This window comes from Odontesthes bonariensis, chromosome 24 (genome assembly GCF_027942865.1).
Source record: "Odontesthes bonariensis isolate fOdoBon6 chromosome 24, fOdoBon6.hap1, whole genome shotgun sequence".
Lineage (NCBI taxonomy): Eukaryota > Metazoa > Chordata > Actinopteri > Atheriniformes > Atherinopsidae > Odontesthes > Odontesthes bonariensis.
In genome coordinates this window covers 19,864,467-19,885,250 of record NC_134529.1, presented here as the reverse complement: position 1 = coordinate 19,885,250, position 20,784 = coordinate 19,864,467, and the positions used below count along the sequence as shown (strand labels likewise).

At 40.6% G+C, this 20,784-nt stretch overlaps 1 protein-coding gene across 1 annotated transcript in view; it reads right to left on the bottom strand.

The window, feature by feature from the left end:
- The window catches only part of klhl29 (kelch like family member 29), a 232,935-nt gene that overhangs the window by 82,091 nt on the left and 130,060 nt on the right, over window positions 1-20,784 (bottom strand). The window contains exon 6 of the mRNA XM_075459139.1: window positions 2,521-2,659. Coding sequence (XP_075315254.1) covers window positions 2,521-2,659 — 139 coding nt within the window. The remainder of the gene's footprint in view (window positions 1-2,520; window positions 2,660-20,784) is intronic.

Sequence of the window (20,784 nt, the reverse complement as noted above, 5' to 3'; positions counted from 1 at the left end):
ATATATATTTTTTTAAAAAGTGTGATGTGTACTCCCCCACCCTTCAGGATTACACCTCGACTATTCTGACTAATACAGCCTACCTAGTTTTCACAAAAGAAGCATGTCATTGCCTCCCACGTGTATGCATACACATACACGAGCGCGCACACACACACACACACACACACACACACACACACACAAACAAAAGCATGCATGCTGTAAAACACCTGCATCCACCTCATGTCAAGCACACTGGACACATATTTCCAATTTCAAGCACATACTGTACACACAGAACTATGTTTTACGAGCTGACAGGGGGTCTGAGCAGCACTGAGTGCCTATTCAATGACTGAGGCGAGGAAGGGTGGGTTCAGAGCATATAGGAAGATGAAGTCTCTCCCTGCCTGCCTCGGTTATTTGACCTCGTAAAGATGTGGACAGTAACAAACGTCGTGAAGCATCAGCATAATTCCAGACGGCCTGAAAAACTGGCCCTCGCAGCACATGGGAGGTCGTAACTCAGGGACAGACAGGCCTTTGGCTCTCTTTGCTCCTCTCCGACTGAGCTCGCGACTCGGCTGCAAAGGCCTCACGGCTACGACCACAATGCTTCGTTTCCCTTCTGCCAGCCTTGTTCGATCTTCGGTCATTTCGTGTGTGCTCCCCCCTTTCCGACCCCGCCTTGTCAACTCGTCACTGCCGCTTTATTCTCGTTCCCAGAAGGTGGAGCTGCCACAAGCCTTAGCAGGCACTGCTGATGGTGTCATGTTAGCATAATGCCGATATCACTGTTTCATTACATCAAAAGATGTCTACAAAAATGATTACTAGCATAGCAAAGTTATTGGATGTTCTCCAGAGTGATGCTGAATTAGTACATGTTTTAAATCTCATGAAATCTGACATTATGACACTAAATCAAAACAGTCTCATGATTAATTATTATGATTTACCCTCTCAAACTGTCAAAGAAAACAGGAAGGATAAGTTATTGTATGCAGCAGCAGGCATGATGATGAGCCTGATGAAATTCAGCCAACTCCTTTGGGAGCCCTGCTTGTCTTTCAAGGGCCCCGACTTTGTGCATAAATGATCTGGCCATGTCCCAGATAAGAGGCACAGACGAGACAACCTGATAGACAGGTTGACCAGCGCGGGGGCTTCAGTCCTATCCAAAGTCACTTCGGTCTCGCAGGATGCGTCTGTGCCATTGTCAAAGTCAAAAGGAAGCCTCTGCGTCTCTGTTTTATTCATGGCCCGTGGAGCTGTCATGAGACGAGTGGTTCTTGTGGAGATGCAGCTCTGTTGCTTTTCCACCTCTGTGTTCTCGTGCTGGTCTCCCTCCTTCTATCCCCGTTCAGGAGGAACAAGTGTATCGATTGCGGGCGAGGAGGCTGCCGGAGCTGATAAGCAGCACTCTGTTCTCCGATGAGCTCGCCATGGAGGCAACGTGGCCGTGGAGCAAAGTGACAGACTTCCCCCGCGGCCTTCCTGCTATCGCTGGCATGTGCGTCTTTCTGTTTGGCTTTGTCCACACTGAGCACTTCTTTCCTAACCATTTAAACACAACCACTCGTACACAAACAACAAAGGTGGGGAAAAAAAACAAAACAAAAAAAAAACACCTTCGGGTCCAGAGGACTTTCAATCAAGCCGAAAGCACCTGCAAGGATTTGAGGTAAGGATGAGGACATTAGGGATTTATGGAAAACAAGGAAGGATCGAAAAAAAGACTTATGCCATCAGACTTTACCACACTCATGCATGTGCACACACATACGCTACAGCTGACACACAGGCACAAACAATAAGAAAACAACCCGGGAAGACGAAGGAGGAATATGAGGAATGAAGGGTAGAATACTGGGGAAATACTTGGATCAGAATCAAATGAATACATCAGTGAATGGTGGTGTTAACCTGTGAAAGTGGTGGTTCAGTAAGATGTCTTAGATGTGCTTCTGTTTCATCCTTTGTTTATGACTCTGAAATGTCTTCTCTTTTTTTTTTTTTTTCCTCTTCTCAAAACACACTAACCAAGATGTATAGGCATATAAAAAGGCCGTTCTGAAGCAAAAACTCAATAATTAGCAACAAACAAAATAGTATAGCTCCGGAGACAAAAAAAATCCCTCTGCCCACAGAGGACAGTGTGGTTTTGGCAAATTACAACCTAATGGGCACGATGTATGATTCTTTTGTTTTGGGCCTTTGGTCAGTTTTTTTTTTTTTTTTTTTAAAAAAAGCATCCCCAGTCATGGAACATATTCACTGCTCATTAAAATGGAAATGTGGTTAAAGTGCCCTACATGGGGAGGAAAGGTAATGACGAATGTTGACCTTTTTCTCCGGTTTCAGATACATTCATTTGAGAGGGAGGAGGAAGGAATGGCTGCTGGCCCTGTGCTAGGAACCAAAGTCTTCACACACCTGCAAGAGAGAGAGGGGGAGGGAAAAAGAAGCGACACAAATGCGCCCTATGAAAAGAACAGATTGGATCAACAGCTGGTGGAAGGGGGAGCGAAGGCAAACCTTTTCACCAGGTCCTTGAAATACAAGCTGCAGGAAGCTAGAACATTTTGGTGGACTTCAAACTCTTTGCCTTCAACAATTATTTTCAGGTCTGTAAACTCTTTCGCTCTGCGCTGCTGGTTCAGCTCCTTCAACATCTCTGTAGAACAAGAAAAAGAAACAGACAGTGCCACATTTGGGTTTAGAATTCTCTCCTTTTTTTTCCTTCTTCCATACATACAGACACATATGTGAATGGACAACATGGCAGGAAAGCAAAAGTGCAGATTGTAGAGCACAGTTCTGACCAGTTTTAGGAAATGATGAGAGAAGAAGTGACACGCACAGATTTGATCAAACATTTCAGAAAAAAAGGAAGCAGAAAATAAGATGAGATCACATATTAGATAAAGGAGAGAGGAATGTGAAATAGTCAAGACAGGCTAGTGGGTAGCACGGCTAGATCACTGTAATTTTGGCAAATTTACACAGCAGCTCTACAACTTTGATGGATGAGATTAAAAAAAAGTCTCTAAAAGAGATGAGGGCTGAAAACAGAGGTACTGTCAATGCATTATTCATATTGAAATAAAAATCTTTGTGTAGGGCTGACCTTCAAATGTTATCCCCAAATCCCATCACCCTCTCCTTACAAACTTTAGACGAAGAGGGAAAAAAATCCACACACACTCTTGTCTTCCTTTCTGGAAATAATAATGAAAAAAAAAATGAACTGGAAAAACAAGGATGAAGGAGAGAATTGGGAGAGAACATGCTAGGAGCTCAAGCAATGTGCTGCTGAGGGCTACAAAACACAGTGAATTGGGGTGTAGTAGCAGCATGTTAAGCCTGGCCTTACTGTAGCGCTGGGTCGGAGGCGCTTGTTTGTCTGAATCTTAATGAGGCACCATGAGGGGATGCTGAGAGTGAAAATCAGCAGGAGACTGGAAACTTATTCTACAGCTTGGGGAAGGAGATCCAACACTGACGCTCTGTTAATCTCTTATCGAGAGCGCCACTAAAAAGAGCACTAAAGGAATCGAATAATAAACGACAGACATGCCAGAATGTGGAACATCCTGATTATAGAGGGAGACACCTTCCATACGGTCGTCTAGGCATTAAGAGAGCATTTCACAGAGACTGCAGCCTGTGAGGCACAGTAAACACTTTGGCACAAAGCAAAGTCTGCCTGGTGCTAGGGCACACATTCCATGCTGGGGAAAGAGCCAAAGTGTGAGATGTGGAATAATTTAGATAGGAAAGGTAGCAAATTCTCTTCTAATCAGCACAAAGGGATTTTCGTTTCCAGAGGCTAATCTGCTAATTAGCTTCAAAAGTGTAGCTTAAACATGGTATCTGAACAATTGCATTGGTGAATCACTTGCCAGTAATATCATGTGCAACAAGAAAGGGCAGAATGTGTTTTTATGGATAGATGTGTGCTTAAAGCAGCTGCCTAGCCTTGACATGTATGAAAACTGATCTGACTGATTGTTCTGGTGAACAAACTGGTGAAATAAAAGAGGTTTTTTTTGTTATCATCCCGACAGAGGTCTGTGTTCGCGCCAGGCACAAAGCTGGGATTTAATTAACCTGGAATGACACTCGCCCTTCTATTTGGCTGGAATATCTACTCATTTAGCTCCCTCCATTGTCCCGTCTGACACTGGGAGCTCAGCTCTGAATTAATTCGGCAGTTGAAATTATACAGTATAAAGACACATGACAAATAAGGTGCTATTCCGAGGCGTGCTTCGCTAAAAGCCTTTTCTCTGAGCAGAGCATCCTTCAGAGTTATCACATCAAGGAAGTAATGGCCAAAAAAGAAAATGACCTGGTTATTAAACACACTGAATACTAAATGAGGCAAGAAATAATGAGAGATGCGATTTTTGACAGTATGTCCGCCGCTCTCTGACTGGATTCACAGCTGCGTGGTTGGTAAGCCGTGTACATTCACACACAAACACAAAGCCTCCCGGTTGCCTTGTCTGTCATCCATCTCTCTCCACTCTGCACGTTGCACTGGCCACAGTCAGTTGGCCCAGCCATCTGATTACTGTGTGGGCATGGACTGTGAATAGTGAATACACAGTAGTTTGGAGTTTGAATTAGTGAATTTCCAGCGACCGCTATGGCTCTCATCTCCAATCAGCCACACCTCACAACGTCCATTGAGAGGGGGAGACAGAGAACTCCATTCGTCAGCAAACAATGGCCACCTCCCTGAGAGCAATGCAGGCACACCTGAATGCATGATGGAAAAGATAATTATGGCTTCTTGTGGGTGGATCAGAGAGCGCCCTGGAACAACTCGTCACCAACGGGGACCATGAAACTGCACATGGCGTCCTCATTCTCAGGATGGGGGCAGAGCGTGGCGAGGCACATTCGTGCTTGGAGGAACCACGGTAGCTTTGAAGCACCAAACATCTCAATACCCCCAAAAAAGGGGTGGGGGGTGGGGTTGAGGACTGTTAAGCTCTGCAAGACAGAGACGTCCCAGATGGATAAAATAGTGGCGCAATTTGAACTCTCATTGGGGTATTATGTTCAATTACAGCGCAACTCTTGAGTTTATCATGGAAAACATGCACTGGTGTCACGTTCTAGCATATTGTCCAGCCCTTGAAGAACTTTAAAGTAACAACACTATCCTGCGCTTGCTTTTCATGATTGGTTGACACACCACATGGGGGAACGAACACTGTGCCAACTCTGCTGTTCAGCCTAGTAACTCTACTGTCAAATATCTCTGTGTACTGTGGCCAATTGGGCCCACAGGCGTGATTTCAAGTAACCTATCAGCATGCACTGTGCCTTCCCATTATATGGTGTTGTAAGTCACTCGCTGAGCTGTCGATTGGTTGCTGTTAGAGGACGACTCCGCACTCCATTGGTTGTTGAACTCGGAGCCATTTTAGGGTTATACATGCATTTTGAATGCGCAGGCCCACCATTTTGTGGTGGGCTCGTTTGAGTTGGAATTAGGTTACAAATGAAGAAATATTTTTGACGGTAAAATGTACTGACACAAAGTAGGGCAATCATTATGCGATTATTTGCATGTTGGTATGGAGGAACAGCTTTTGGATTTTTTAAGCTAGTCGAGAAAATATAAAGAAACACAAAAATTCTTGAATATAAAATTTTAAATGTACATAAGAAATCCTGCTGGATTTCTAATTTTGCGTGTAATTATTTACCGTTAGACTATTCTTAAAAAACAATATTTTTTTAAGGGAGGAATAAGTGACAGAGCAGTTTAAACAGTTTTTTTCCTTTATATATTTTGTGTACGGAAGAAAGGGTAGAGAAGACTCGCTTAAAAAAAATGTATAGAAAGTCCAGTGAATTAGAATACATAAAAAAAAAAAATTGACCTCTGTAAACTATTTGCTAATTATTTCCCGCATGACTTTGTGTTTCCACGTTTTAGAAAAATAATTTTGTATTCTAACAGCTCCAGTAAACATATATTCATGCACATATCGCTATCCTAATGGATGACATTCTGCGTAGCGGAGCAGAAAGTTCCACTGATCTGATTCTGACCTTTAAGTCCCCTTTTAAACTTTCAAAAATCACAATACAACCAGCACTCACATATTAATTACCCAGAATAAACCATGCTAGCCGATCAATAAGTCAATATATAACTCTGTCATATTAAATATTAAAAAGTCATTTTTTTTATGGTTGCAGTCCGTCATTTTCCCCTCGATAAATAATATAGATTTTTTCCGCTCAAAAGTGTATATAAGTAACTAATTATTGCCAATATATTTGAGTGTACAATTTTTCAACTTTATATATTAACTGAGGCAAATTCCAACTTGCATTTTGATAACCAAATAAAAGAAATGCAAATCAAATTAATTTACCATTCAAATGTCATGTATGTGTGTGTATTTATATATATATATATATATATATATATATATATATATGCAAATATACACAAATACACGTGGTAATTATAATTGTATCAATATACATTAATGAAAAAGAAATTATTAACAGTTATTTTAATCAATATTACAAAACTAATATAATTTAAATATTTCTTCAATCAATAGATTAAAATGACATTTGTCCTCAGAAAAATGATTAGCAATGATTATCATGAGCCCTAAATTAAATAAAATTTGAAAGATAAGACTGAATCTGCCTTAAAATCTGCTTGGAAAAACAGAATGGAATAGACATGGGAGTCTGATCAAAATGGGATTCCTCGTGCAAAAGCCTTTGATGCAAGGGATGTTTGAGAAATTCTATTTCAATGAAGGGCATGCAGCAGGGTAAAAACAGCAGGCCGAGAACACAGTTCATAATAATGCACAAAAGGAGCTCCTCTTAAGAAAAAAAGCTTTCCCTCTGTCAGGCTTCCAAAACCTGTCCCCCCCCCCCCCCCCCCCCCCTCTAAACAAAGTAAAAGTTCTTAAATCCTCAAAAAGAAGAACAAAAACATGTGATCATATCCTCCAAGGTTAGTGTTGCACCACTTTACAGGCCCCAGTGTGAAAAACAAATCAATCAGAACGTTTAAATCATCTGACATTAGTCAGGAATTAACTCGTTTTATTGTGACTGCATCTGCTATAAAAAAAAAACAAATAAACAATGAAAGCATATGAGCATTTTATGAGACAAAGACCACTCAGTTTCTGACGGCATGCGTTAGATACACCCACAAAGAGCATTTAGGGGCAGAGTGATGGTCATAAATTCACCATCAGCACAAGCTGGATAATGTAATCTATCCATTCCAAACCTCAGATCCCACAGACTGAAGCCCAAAAGACTCTGCTGTGATGTCAAGAAACCACTTTTACAAAATTCCAAAAGATCTTGAGTGCCCACATTTGCACGTCTTTACTTATGCGGCTGCTTTTGCCTCGTGCTACAGTAGTGCATTTTATGGATTTAAGTAAATATTTTTGATATGATATCGAAAAAGGTTTCTATTTTTGTGGTATTTAATTATGTTATTTTAAACCACGAAACAGATGATTGTAGTGGAAAGAAAATGTAAGGGTAAATGCTCATATTCAAATATTTAAAGCAACAATTATTGTTTTGTATTTGAAAAATTTTCTCATACATTTTTCTTGCTAATAAAGCTAAAAATACGTAAGTTTTTTTATGACTAGCTTATTTTTTTATTTATTTAGCGAGAACTTCTCTTCATACGGAGAAATTTCTTGCGATAGTTACAATAAACTGCATTCAAAAAAAGGAAAACATCTGGAAAAACATTCATTCTGAATGACACTTTACATTTTTAAACTTGGAAAAATGTTTTCCAACGAGATTTCTAGTGTTTGGATAATTTTTTTTATTTTATTTTCTTAATTCCATCAAAGAGTTTTGTATCTTACCTGCAAAACTAAGTAAAATCAATTTTTAAAAAAAGTCATTTTAAAATGCACTATTGCAAAAATAACTCCTCAAACGAAATTAATAGACTTGAGTACTCAATTAGCAGTTGAGTAAAGCTAAAAAGAGACATTTGAAGTTTTTCTTTGACCACTGTCTCTGAAATTAAAATCTATGTCGCCAAAAAACTCCATTTAAGAAATACACCATAAAATCCATATATATATAATATATATATATTTTAAGGAAGAAATGGATAACCACTATTCCAACTGGGATTTATCAGAAATAGTTTCTTACATTACCATTAAAAAACTAGAAAGCTGCAAGCAGCTGTGAGCGGGACCGAGTGTGCGTACGTTGGGATGTGCGTACGTTGGGGCATGCGCTGGACGCTGGGGCTGTAGCTCTGCCCACACGCACGATATCCTCTCAGTACGTACGAGCACATAAAAACCCCAATGCGGAGTGGTTTTATGAAAATTTCTAGGGGGCGCCACTGAGCCATTTAGCACCGCCCACACACAATACTCTTTACATACGTACGAGGTCGACAAGGCGGACGTGTGTACCAAGTTTCATGACTTTGCGATGATGATAAGGCTTTCAAATCACAAACGCCATCACACGATTTTCACCGCCTGAACACGCCCACACCGTTCAGAGTTTGGAAAAGTTTCTCAAGATTTTTCTTCCCCCCTTGCTAAAGAGTAATCTGGCCAAGTTTGGAGCTGTTACCATAAAATGTGTAGGAGGAGTTCGATCAAATGCGAGTTGTTGAAAAAAAAAAAGTTTCCGATCACCAGTAGGTGGCGCTGTAGGTGTATATCACTATCTTATATGTGCGCATTTAGGCTGGGTCTAGCAATCACCGTATGAAGTTTGGGACAGATTGGATAATGTATGTGGGAGTTATAGGCGACTTAATTTTTTATGGCGAGTCATAAATTTGAGGAGTCGTCACGGCTACGCCCTTTGAGGTTTGAAAACGTTGGCCACTGATTTTTTCCCCCCATGTCTTAAGAGTAACCTGGCCAAGTTTGAAGCTTGTAGCATGAAATCTGTAGGAGGAGTTTGATCAAATGCGAGGTGTGGAAAAAAAAAGACATTTCCAACCACCAGCAGGTGGCGCTATAGGTGGATGTCACTATTTTACATGTGCGCGTTCAGGCTGGGTCCAGCAATCACCGGTTGAACTTTGGGAAAGATTGGATTATGTATGTGGAAGTTATAAGCGACTTCATTTTTCGTGGCGAGTGATGGCGAGTCATCAAACTTTGAGGCGTCGCCACGGCCACGCCCTTTAAGTTTTGAAAAAGTTGGCCAATGAATTATTCCCTCCATGTCTTAAGAGTAACCTGGCCAAGTTTGAAGTCTGTAGCATGAAATCTGTAGGACAAGTTCGATCTTAAGCAAGGCGTGGAATCGGTCAAAAATGGCACGAAAACGCACTTTCCATCCAAAATGGCCGCCTTCCTGTGTACGTGGGACCATGGCGGCAAGAGACTTTTTTTTGCGTCTGGGCATGATGAATGAGTGTACCGAATTTCGTCGTCCCACGCGAAACTAATCCTATTAAGGGGACCATTTTTAAGCATCATAGGGGGCGCTACAGAGTCAATGAGCGACTCCCAAAAATATAAAGTTTAGATTCTTTCATGTCGTCGACTGGCAAGTGGCGCTCGCAAAATTTCCTGAGTTTTCGCATACCTTTTGCAAAGAATAAGAAAGAAAGAAAGAATAATAATAATAATAAACCTTACAGATACAATAGGGTCCTTGCAGTTTCACTGCTCGGTCCCTAAATATATACATATCTCGAAAGCCTTGGTGGCTACAGGTGCAAAATGTCACCAACGCTATCAGGACACTCTTGGAGATACCATCTGCCAGAACAAACTGCGCTTTCACGTGGATAAAAGCCATCAGATCTCATGTACAGCCCAATCTAGCCTGGGTCTATTTCAGAGTGCAATTACTCTAAACAGTCCCTAACACATACCTCTAACAATCACCGCCACATTCATTTCTGAAGATGTCTCAATAGTCTGTGCCTACTCCCAGCAAAACAGCTCATGCAAGGCATCAGAAATCCTCGAGACCCCTTGAGTCTCTAGCTGTCCTGATTTCAGTCTGTAAGAGAGCGGTGGTACCATATAGCCTTAGAGAATAGTCCATGATGAGGTTGCTTTATTTTTTCCTTTTGCTTAAATCTTCTGAGCTGCTCTGCTGGAGCCTCTGCACTGCTGTCAACCAGCCTGGACTGAGCCATGGGGAGACGGAGAGAAAAGGAACTTGTGCCCCTCAAAGACGCCGCCTGGCCCTTTGTTTCCTTCTACAATAGGCGTAAAAAAGGTCTGGAGGAGCACAAAAAAAAAAAAAAAAAAAAAGGAAAAAAAAGAAAAAGAAAAGCACAGAGTTACTCTGTCCAGTGCTGTACACTCACGCCTCTGTGATTACCCTCCTGTTCAAGGGCCAGACGTGTACGCATCCCCAAGCAAACAACTGGTACTAGTAGAACAAAGTTGAAGCAAATACAAGTAGAAGCTCGGAAGAGGAATATAAACAAAGGCGGACTGGGAGCATCCACTGGCCTGCTGCTAAAGTGCGACAGGATGTCAGGCACATTGCTCTTGTTCTTTATGTTTGTGTGCACTGAGGGGACGAGAAAATCTCTGGTCCCAGCTGGTGCTGTGGCTTCCTCATTAGGCAGGTAGAGGGTACAATATATGACAAGCGGTCACAGTCAAGTTTTAACAAGAGGATACTCCTGTGGATAGCAAACAAGAGTGCCACCATGGCCTTTCCTTCCTCGAAGCACTGCAGTGTCTGGTCCGTATTTGAAAGCAGGGAAATACTGCAGGTTCTTTACAAGTATATGAATAAAAGTTTAAGGCGGAAAGCAGAAATATGAACATGCATACAGTAAAGTTGCATGCAGCTTTTTTCAAGGGGAAAATCCGATTTAGGAGGTTTCTTATGGGGCGGAGCGTTTGAAATGGTTGCCTAAGAAGCTCTGCACTGCGCTCTGACCTACTCTTGCAGTTATTATTTAATGTGCATATTAAGCGAAATCAGGGAAATGTGGCTTATGGAATTAGTCTCCAAGGTACTGCAAAGCAAAACTTTAAAATAATCAACAAGAGTAAAAAAAAAGGCATGCACATCCATTTTCCTCTGCGGAGTCAATGCAAAACAAGCTTAATCTACACCAAGAGACGCACCGTTTGTTTTATTATTCCAAGAGTACATTACATAAATTTTCCCCTGCTGTTTCTTCAGATTGTGATAAATGGAATTGAAGGTACATTACCGCACTTATTTTGGGCATGCCCATTAATATTCATTTTTTGGTCAAAAATCTCCTTTTTGTCTTATTCAGGTAGGTCATCATAGGATTCTTGTTGCTAATAGAAACCTGGCTATTTTTTTTTTTTTTTACAGCTTCACACATCTAAATGGGTGGGTTGACGGGCATGATGTTTGGAAAAGAAACTCATCCTTATTTTGATTGACTGCGTTTGTTTTATGTGGTTCTTTTCTTTTATTCTTGCTGTTGTTCTTGAGTCTGTATATACTAGGGATGCACCATTGATGAAACTCTGGGCCAATACAGATGGAAAAAAGAAGAAGCATTTTAGCCAATAGCTGATATTGTACCTAGTGTGCAATATACTATTGTTGACATGCTTGGAATACTTACCTGAGATTTAAGATGTGGATTTCAGAGTGGTTGATTGTGTGTGCACATAGGGTGGGTTGAGAAGATTTATTTTTATTAATTTTTTCCTTTGGGACATGACCTCAGCTGAAATCTTTCCAAGCCGAGCAAACAAATCAAGCCTCAACTCTAATTTTTTTTTACGAGAATCCGAAATGTCCCAAAGTCTCGTCTATGTCCGCAAATCAGTTCTTAATGGGTACACCTGGGTAATACCGGCTGTGCCAGCACCAGGTCATCCAGGGAAATATCAGCGGTCTAATTACATGGACGTCAAATCTAACACAACCCATTTACACATCAAATGCATGTTTAGATTTATATTCTAGGAAGCTAAACGTGTGTGTGTGTGTGTGTGTGTGTGTGTGTGTGTGTGTGTGTGTGTGTGTGTGTGTGTGTGTGTTCCTTTGGCTGTTTTTAAAACCAATCTATTGAACCAGATAAAAACAACCAGCCGTGCTGGCCACCTGTGTCATCTAGAAAGCAGGGCAACATCTTAAATCAACCCCCCCCCCCCTCTCTCTTTTTTTTTTCTTAAACAATTGTTCACAGCGAAGGCACATTTGACGGCAGCTTCTTGTAAAGAAAGCACAAGAAAATTTGCTGAGACGTTTTATTTTACAGTAAGTACGTGGGAAGCTTGATGTGCTTGGCATCCACACCCACTCATTTTGTTTATGCTCTAACACTGGCTGCCTGTCCATCAGAGGATAGACTTTGAAGTTCTGATGCTGGTCTATAAAGCTCTGAATGGTCTAGGACCAAAATACATCAGTGACCTCCTGACCCAGTATGAACCTTCCAGACCCCTCAGGTCATCTGGATCCGGTCTTCTATCAGTTTCCAGAGTCAGAACCAGACATGGAGAAGCTGCATTCAGCTTCTGTGCTCCACATGTCTGGAACAAACTCCCAGAAAGCCTCAGATCAGCTGAAACACTCAGTGTATTTAAGTCCAGGTTGAAGACACACCTATTTTCAGCTGCATTTGAATAACGCTCAAAATCTGAAGCTTGAGTCTCAAAACTTATACACATTTTAACTACTGATTTTATCTATTGTTCTTATTTCTTTCTTTTTTGTTTAAAATTTAAATTGTGCAATACAAATAAACTTGCCTTGCCTTGCTTAACAACACAGTTCCAAAACCAATGTGCAGCAAAACAGTGTGTATAGCGATGCACGTCAACTTATGTCACTTTAAATGGCAAGTCAAGTTAAGCTGAGGGACAGCTACAACTGTACTTTTAATCATGAACAACTGTCGACAAAGTTCTCACCTCGTGTGTCACACCTCTCAGTATTCCGAGCATCATAGAAAAATCCCTGATTTCTTTGACGTATTTACCCGCTCGCTGATATGACTCATGCAATCTGAACCGAACAGTCTGATGAATCCGACAGCACCTCCCAGGCAGCTCAATGTGGGAGCTTGAAGTGGTCACAGATTCATTCAAAATGCCAGTTTCAACATAATCAGTTCACAACATAAAGCAAGTGGGGTAACAAGATGAACTAATGAGATGTGATGAGCACTGATGGAACTAATAATTATAAAGTAATTACATAAATTAACTGTTTTTGATGATACAGCAGCTTTGCAGTTTTTCCACTGAGAGCAGGTGATAATTTAACAAACTAAACCCAGAGGGTTGTCACTATATGCACACTGAAGTTGCTCACTGAATGTATTTCGTGTAAACAATCGTTCTCTCTGACAAAATTAAATTGCTGCAAAACTAAACTTTTAGTTCGTTTTTTTTTTTTTTTTGGTTTTGGACGACACATGCATTTCTATTTGTATAGAAACAGCTGCCAAACAGCTTCATAGCATCAGCGCCTGACTGGAGTATTTATCTTCCTCCATCATTCTGGGAATTGCACAATTATGCATCAAAATCATGTAAAATGGCTCAATAAATAGGTAGGATGTTCTCCAAAACTAACAATGTGTGGATGGATTTTTATGATGAATGAGTAGATAATAGCTCCCATTAATCATCTTTTTTAAGTAACAATTACTCACAACTTTCAGAGTTTCCAGATTCCAACTCTTTCAGGGCACATTTACATTTCTATCCATGAATGCACATCATAGGTTGGTCTGGAAATCACTCAGCGAGGACACTCTCGCTTTTTGGGAACAAGCACAATATGGTTTGGGAATACTTTTAGCCAAGCTTTGCCCTCATATTTGTAGATTGCTTTATCTATTGTAATGCCAATGAGGCAGGATGCTGATAAGGATTATGCTCACTTATTTCATTCCACATGAAATTGTAAAAGGGCACCGCAATCTACTCTATCACAAATTAGCAAACATTCAACTTAAGCATTATGGAGGATATCATTGTCAAACTCAAGTCAGGCTCGAGTAATCCATCCTCCCCGCAGCAGATGACATTGTTATTGGGAAAAACACGCAAGCGCTAATGCAGAGACACACACGCAGTCATGCATATGCAGACTATGCAAATGCAACATCACCCAAGCACGTGCGCACACACACAAACACCCCATTTTAGGCAACACATTGTCATGAGAGTCTAATCCTAATAACAACGCTGTGCTTATGAGGAGTTGCTGGCTGGTGTAGATAACATACTGTACGCTTGAAAGGGATTTGATTAGAACTGCCTGGGTGCACGACACTTCTGCATCTTCTCTTTTAATTATTTCTAAGTTGCTATTGTAGAAATGGCTCCAAGCGACAGGGCTCCGTCAAACGCGCATTTAAAAAAAAAAAAAAAAAAAAAACAGGGCGGAAAAAACAAGGCTGAATGAATCATCTGGACACAGGTCTTGTGTTTCTGTATGAATGGAACCTTTCAGGGAGCATCTGTGAAAACTATGTGTCATTTGTGCCTCATCTTGAGAGGGTTGACTGAGCATCCAAGTTCTCTCGGGACATCCAGCTGTGTGTGCATTTTTAGACACGCAGACGAGCGAGAGCTGGCCAGCTCGCATAAACGCAGGTTTCTGTTAGTCAGTTTAACAGGAACACTTCTGTTCCATGCACTTACTGAGACCCAGATTTGAGTACAACAAATAGAAAACTTCACCTCAGGAGATAAAAAAAAAACCAGAAGAATTCTGCTGCCAAACTATTTGTGCTCAACTACAGCCGTGTGGGCTCAATGTAGGGTTAAAAAGGTGTAAAGCTTGTAAAGTACTATCGTGGTTTGTAGCTCTACATAAGCCGTGCAAATGTGTTAAAAAAAAATCTACATGAATAAAAACATTGTATATGTGTACAAAAGTTGAAAAGAGCATCTGTTTCTCAATACAGAGCAGAAAAACCCAATACATGTGTGCATGATGCTCATATTTCATGGAGGAAATCTTGGTTTCATTACACCTAAATCTGATTGGATGGTGACAATCCAATCACAGAGAGAAGTCAATTTGTCCAATCAGAAGGCAGATGGTTGTGTTGCCTTCACCGCCGCTGCACGTTCAGAGACTGAGGATTGATTTCCAACACGAGTGGGTTTAATCTTTATGTGCTGTGACTGAGGGCAGAACTCAGTTACTCTTCTGTTATTCTAAAGGACTACATGCACATTTCTTCAAGAAGTTCAGAAATAATGTTTTACTTTAGTGAATCGTGTGCAGTAACTTCTTATACTGTTGGAACCACTAAGGACAGCTAAGAAAGTCTACCTAAATACACATCAAATATTCTTCTAATGTTTTAGATCTGAGAAAGAAATGCTAAAAAGCAGCAGCTGTACTTCTGTAATATTCCATAAAACACACACATGTACTGGTCAAAAATGTAGCCATTGTTGTCTGCAGGAGGGTGAAATCTTTCTCCAGTTGAATACTAGTTAATTTCACCAAAATCATTTCGCTCTTCATTGTTCATTTAGCTGTTCGCATTTTAGCAAAGCAGGTGATTAGCAAATCATAATTTGCCTTAAAGCAAAGATTAAAGTAAGGAGGTTTAAAGTAATTTGTTATGTTTATGCATTTTTTAGTGATATGCCTTACAATACTTGCGCCATTCAGGTGTAAAATTAAGTATTAACATGTATTCAAACGAAGAATCAGTGCATAGCACTAGCTGTTGAAATCCCCTGGGCTAAAGCACAAGAATATTGGAATCCACATTAGACATCATACAAGGTGATAACAGTAGCTTGATATGCAGGTGTGCAATTGCAATGCCTGCAGCTTGAAACTCTCCTTACAAGCGTTCACTAACCGACGTCCAAATGCAGCTCTGGCTAGATAAAGCAGTGTCTTGAATTTCATATGTTTAATCTATCATGTGCGTTTGTGAAGCTGCATTATCTTGGAATACCAGCTAAGTTTTAAAGCATGCTACCAACATGTACATCGTGCACACTGTATGTCCACTATCATTTTCTAGATCACTAGCAAGTTAAATAAACCCGCCTGGATCATATATAAGCTAATGTATTTACTATTCATAGAAGATACAATGACAGTAGAAAGTAAAGCCAGTATTTTATAGGCTTTACAAACAGGTATAAGAAGCCACGACTCTTTGGCAAAGGAACCTTATCTGGCATTAAAGTTTGGTCAGAGCGAATTCAGAGATGCGCAATGGAGACAGATTACATGTGTTAGAAATGAATCGTTTCAAACTTGCTAAAAAAAAAAAAAAAAAAAAAAAAAAGAGTGAAGTGACTATGTTAAACCCAACTGTAGAGTTTAAATGTTCTCTTTTCACTGTTTTGCTGTTCAGGATTCTTTGCTGCTCACTCGAACCACCCAGGAATAATGAGACGAATAAGAGTTTGATTCATTCTGTGAGACAAGTTGAAATGCAGCCACATATAAGTTGGTGGGCTATCCACCAACTCAGAATCATATTCATGCTTCGGGATGACTGCCAACACCTGCCCCTGCAGTGGCCATTTTCCCAACTTTAGTTGGATATAACTGGGATTAACGGAAAAATGACCATCACTGCTAGTGAAGATCGTAGCCAAATGGACTCCTCCTACCATCCTCAATCAAATTTAGTTAGCAACTTAGTCCAGAGGGAAAGTGACTGTAATATTTTTTGCATCTGTCACAGAAGCATTTGTGATCTCACATGTAAGCCGTTTGGCTCAGCTAAAACAAACCCAAACCCTCTTTTCACCAACTTAGTGGGCTTAAGTTGAGCTGCCTCTGCGTCTTCTGTCTCGTTCAATTTCCCAACAAGTCAGAACTAGGAGGTGGGAAGGATGTCACACTAAAGTTATCAAATCCTTCAGCATTCAGATCCCTGTTGTATTAACACCACACAGCTTTGTTCAGCATTTTTCTTTAAGAGCTCCAGTTGCAAGAAGGACTTGCTCACTGACAAAGCTTGCCATTATGCGCAACACAAGTTGACAACAGGCTGATGGGCTGTATTTAGGGCATACAGACACCGTTGCAAAAGGTTTACTAATAGACGTTTATCTAATTTGACTGTGTGACTAATTCAACGAGACACAAACTGATGTAAGTGCTGATAAATGCTTTAATTAAAGCAGCAATCAACAATTTTTACGAATAGTCGAATGGTTGATGATATTTTTCTATGGTGTCTATTTATTTCTTGTTTACTCTGACTTTAAAGAGACAATTTTGTGCTTTGAAGTAAAAGCTTGCACAACAACTTTGTGCAAGGGGAAGAAAAAAATAAATAAAAATCTGTTCATTTTTCCATGTTAAACTCAGTAAATGTTCATATTTTCATCTGTCAATCAAATACAAAATATCTCTGCAGCTCAAACTCAAAGCCTTTCTTTTATCACTGATAATAATAAGTGCAGTATTTCAATGTTCAATTGTATTCTAATTACAGATTTTGAACTAATCGGGCACTGGAGTGGGTCTGAAGTGATCAGAGGTTTGCGAGCGTGACAAAAGATTAAAACCAAGTGACTGTTGCCGCTGTGCAATAGAAATGTGGCAGTGCCAGAAAGTTAACCTTAAAAGGGAAAACATTGGCCATGAAGGGACAAACAAAACAAACAAAAAAATGGCCTCACATTATACGAGTGAATACATAATTCCAAAGCCTCATATAAAACAAAGTGCAAACTCCACTTAATCCCTAATGAAATTTGAAAGTAACCTCCCCCTCTGCTGCCCTGTCAGCAGCCTCAGCTGTGTCCCGCCATCTCCTGCCCCTCACATTGAGGCACGCACCGGTGGCCGACTGCAGGCGTGAGAGAATGTAAGCATGCAGCCCAGCTTGTCTTACACTTTGGCTTCATTTATGAGTTTGGTTTGTACGCATTCCTCACAAGCTTTTCACATGGGTGATACTTGCCTCCAGGTGGGCTCTGAGCAGCAGGGCTGCGTAACTAACTGCACAGGAAAACAAAAACCAAAAAAAATAATAATAATCAAGAACAACAACAAAATTCCCATGTCGCCAACGCAGCTTCAGATAAATGTCATACCTCGCCCTGAAGACAAAGGATATGTGTTTACTGGGTAACTTTGTGAAAGTCATAGCAGCCCAAGCAGAAAGGTTAGTGGTGAGGTTAGGCTTTATGTGGGAGTCTCCTCGGCAGACTGCACGCCTGGGATGAGCATCCACAGCCTACAGAGTGGAATCAGGCGAGTAATCTTTACATTTCATCAAATTTTTTCCCCTCGCTTCTTGGTTTCTGTCATACTTCTCTCTCTCCCTTCTTTCTGCTTGCACCTCCCTCCTTTCACCTTCTCTCTCTGGGGATAGAAAACAATCTGTTAGGTGACTGGAAGGCCCCACAAATTCTGATTGTGCCCAGCATGCTCCAGTGCTTATGTGTTGCAGGTGTGTTCTTGTAAAGTTGTAATCTAAGTTTAAATCTCTAATATGATACTTTTCATCCTGCACACCAGAGAGAGGCGTTCGGAGACGGTGCCTGTATCAGAGCGGGGAAAGGCTGCAGAGACTTGGCTGTAGCAGAATAATGATTATAATCAACACTATATTTCAGAGCTGCAGCCTCTAACAAAAAAAAACAAAAAAAACAACACTTTTCATAAAACTTAATAGGGCGATGGCAGATTGCTGTTTGGGCAACTTATCGTTACTGCTAAAGAAGACCATCAAGCTCAGGGAGAACACTACTAGCCTACAAAAATCACTTGATTGCAGTGCAAGCCATTATCATTTGTCCAAGTCACAGGAGAATTATACCTCTTCACATGCTAAGCCTGTTGCTAACTCTATGGAATAATGAGTTGGAGAGGGCAGCAATTCTTGCTAATCTCTAGTCCTGTCATTGGTATTTATTAGATGCCCTGCATGCATTATCAAACCCATTTAAAAGTTTCTGGGTATAGACAAAGTTTGGCTATCCACTCAGATAAGTGAGCGCAAAGCGAACATTAGCACGCTGATGCTGCTGATGGAATTTTTATTCTTTTTTTTTAACCGAGGTGTTACGGGGTGTTACATCTGCAGCTGTTTTGGGTGCAGAGTTCCCCCACTGTTGCAATTAACGGCTTCTCATTAGAGAAAAAGCTCCACCACCGAGCAGCTCCCTGGTAACATCCGCTGCGTTTACACTCGGGTAAACTCCAAGGCCTTTAATATTTAGTAAATCCAGTTATATCCGATGACCTCTGGCACAAAGTGTTTGAGATTCGGGCCCAGTTTTTATGTGCAACTTGAATTACCTACTTTATACCCAAACAGATCTCCTTCCTTTTAAGTGAGAGTGAAAGTGCTGGTAAACTGCACTGTTCACGTTTGATGCCTCGAGCAACACACTCAAAGCTCAGCGTATGATCTTACAGCAATGAAAAACTAAACTAAACTTCTTTTCAAATCTAGGTTACATCAGCACTGTTCGATGAGACACAACTAAGCTGCAAAAGATTCAGAGCAAGACCTGAACAGGGCTCCTAATTTATCTTTTGATTTTAAGGAATTTAAGAAGGAAGTTCAAAGGACAGCTTCGGAACACGGCCGAGTGTATTACTGTACAACTTTGAAGTAGCTGAATGCTCTTCAGTGGATGGCTTAGGCCTCTCTTTATGGAGTTTCATGTTATGCTCTGCTTGCGTGGGTTTCCTTGAGCTGCTTTAGCTTCCTCCCACAGTCATGCATGTTAGGTTAATTGGTGATTAAACTCTCTGTAGGTGTAATTGTGAGTGTAAATGGCTGTCTTGCTTTAACCTGCAATTGCCTGCTGAACCATTCAGGGAAATACTTGGGCTCATTCTACCCAATGTTGAGATTTTCCTATCTTTTTATGATATCATTTTAATATCATTGAAAGGTCAGTGAGACATAGGGAAGGTTCAACATCTGAATGACCCGTCGTGTTCATCACACATCTCCATCCTTGCCAAGAAAACTAAAATTTTGAAAAGAAAACTAGTGATTAAAACTCCCAAACTTCTGCAGAGACATCCTGATTGGAGACAACACAAACCGGCAGGGGCATGGCATCACACACGCATCTATACACACTTTTAAAGGGGTTTTAAGAAAAGGAGCTCAAACTTTTCTTAATAGCTGCAGTACAGTTGATCGATTTTCTTAACTTTAAAGAGTTTTACTTACAAATCGTGACACAGAAGGATAGAAGTATCACAGACTAAAAGAGTTGGATTCTAAAGAAATTCTAATCCACTGGCTCAGCCTGAGCAGCTGACAAAGGGGGGGAAATACAACTGAAGTTACAAATAATTAAAGGCTCCTTCAGGAATCCATTGGTTTCAATAGTGACAAAACATTCCTGGCTCAGGCAGACAACCTTGTCGTAAACTGTTCAATTCAATTATATCTTGTATTTTTTTGCCAACGTAAGGGCAAAGAAAGTGTCACAGAGACTAAAATGGTTTGAAAGAGTTGAAATGGAGAGAAACTGCGCTCAAGCCCCTGCCACCACAACAGATTTGAAAAATCTGCTGGTGGCAGCAGGGAATTAAATCCTTCAGCATCTAGATCCCTGTTTTTATTAATGACACACAGCTTGTTCACCATTGTTTTTTTTTTAAACATAAAATTCTTTTTCTTTCTTTTGAAGAAACGGAAACATACCGAAATGAAGCAGGACGGCAGAAAGCACCCACTTAGAGCACCTTGAACATCCGTGTGTGCCGACCTCAAACTGTAACCGATTCAAATTAAGATTCAAAATAAAATCAATTGAAATTGCTAATTGAATTACAAGTATACATTATCCACCAACTAACTAGCTAATGTTCAAGCAAAAAAATAATTTGTGA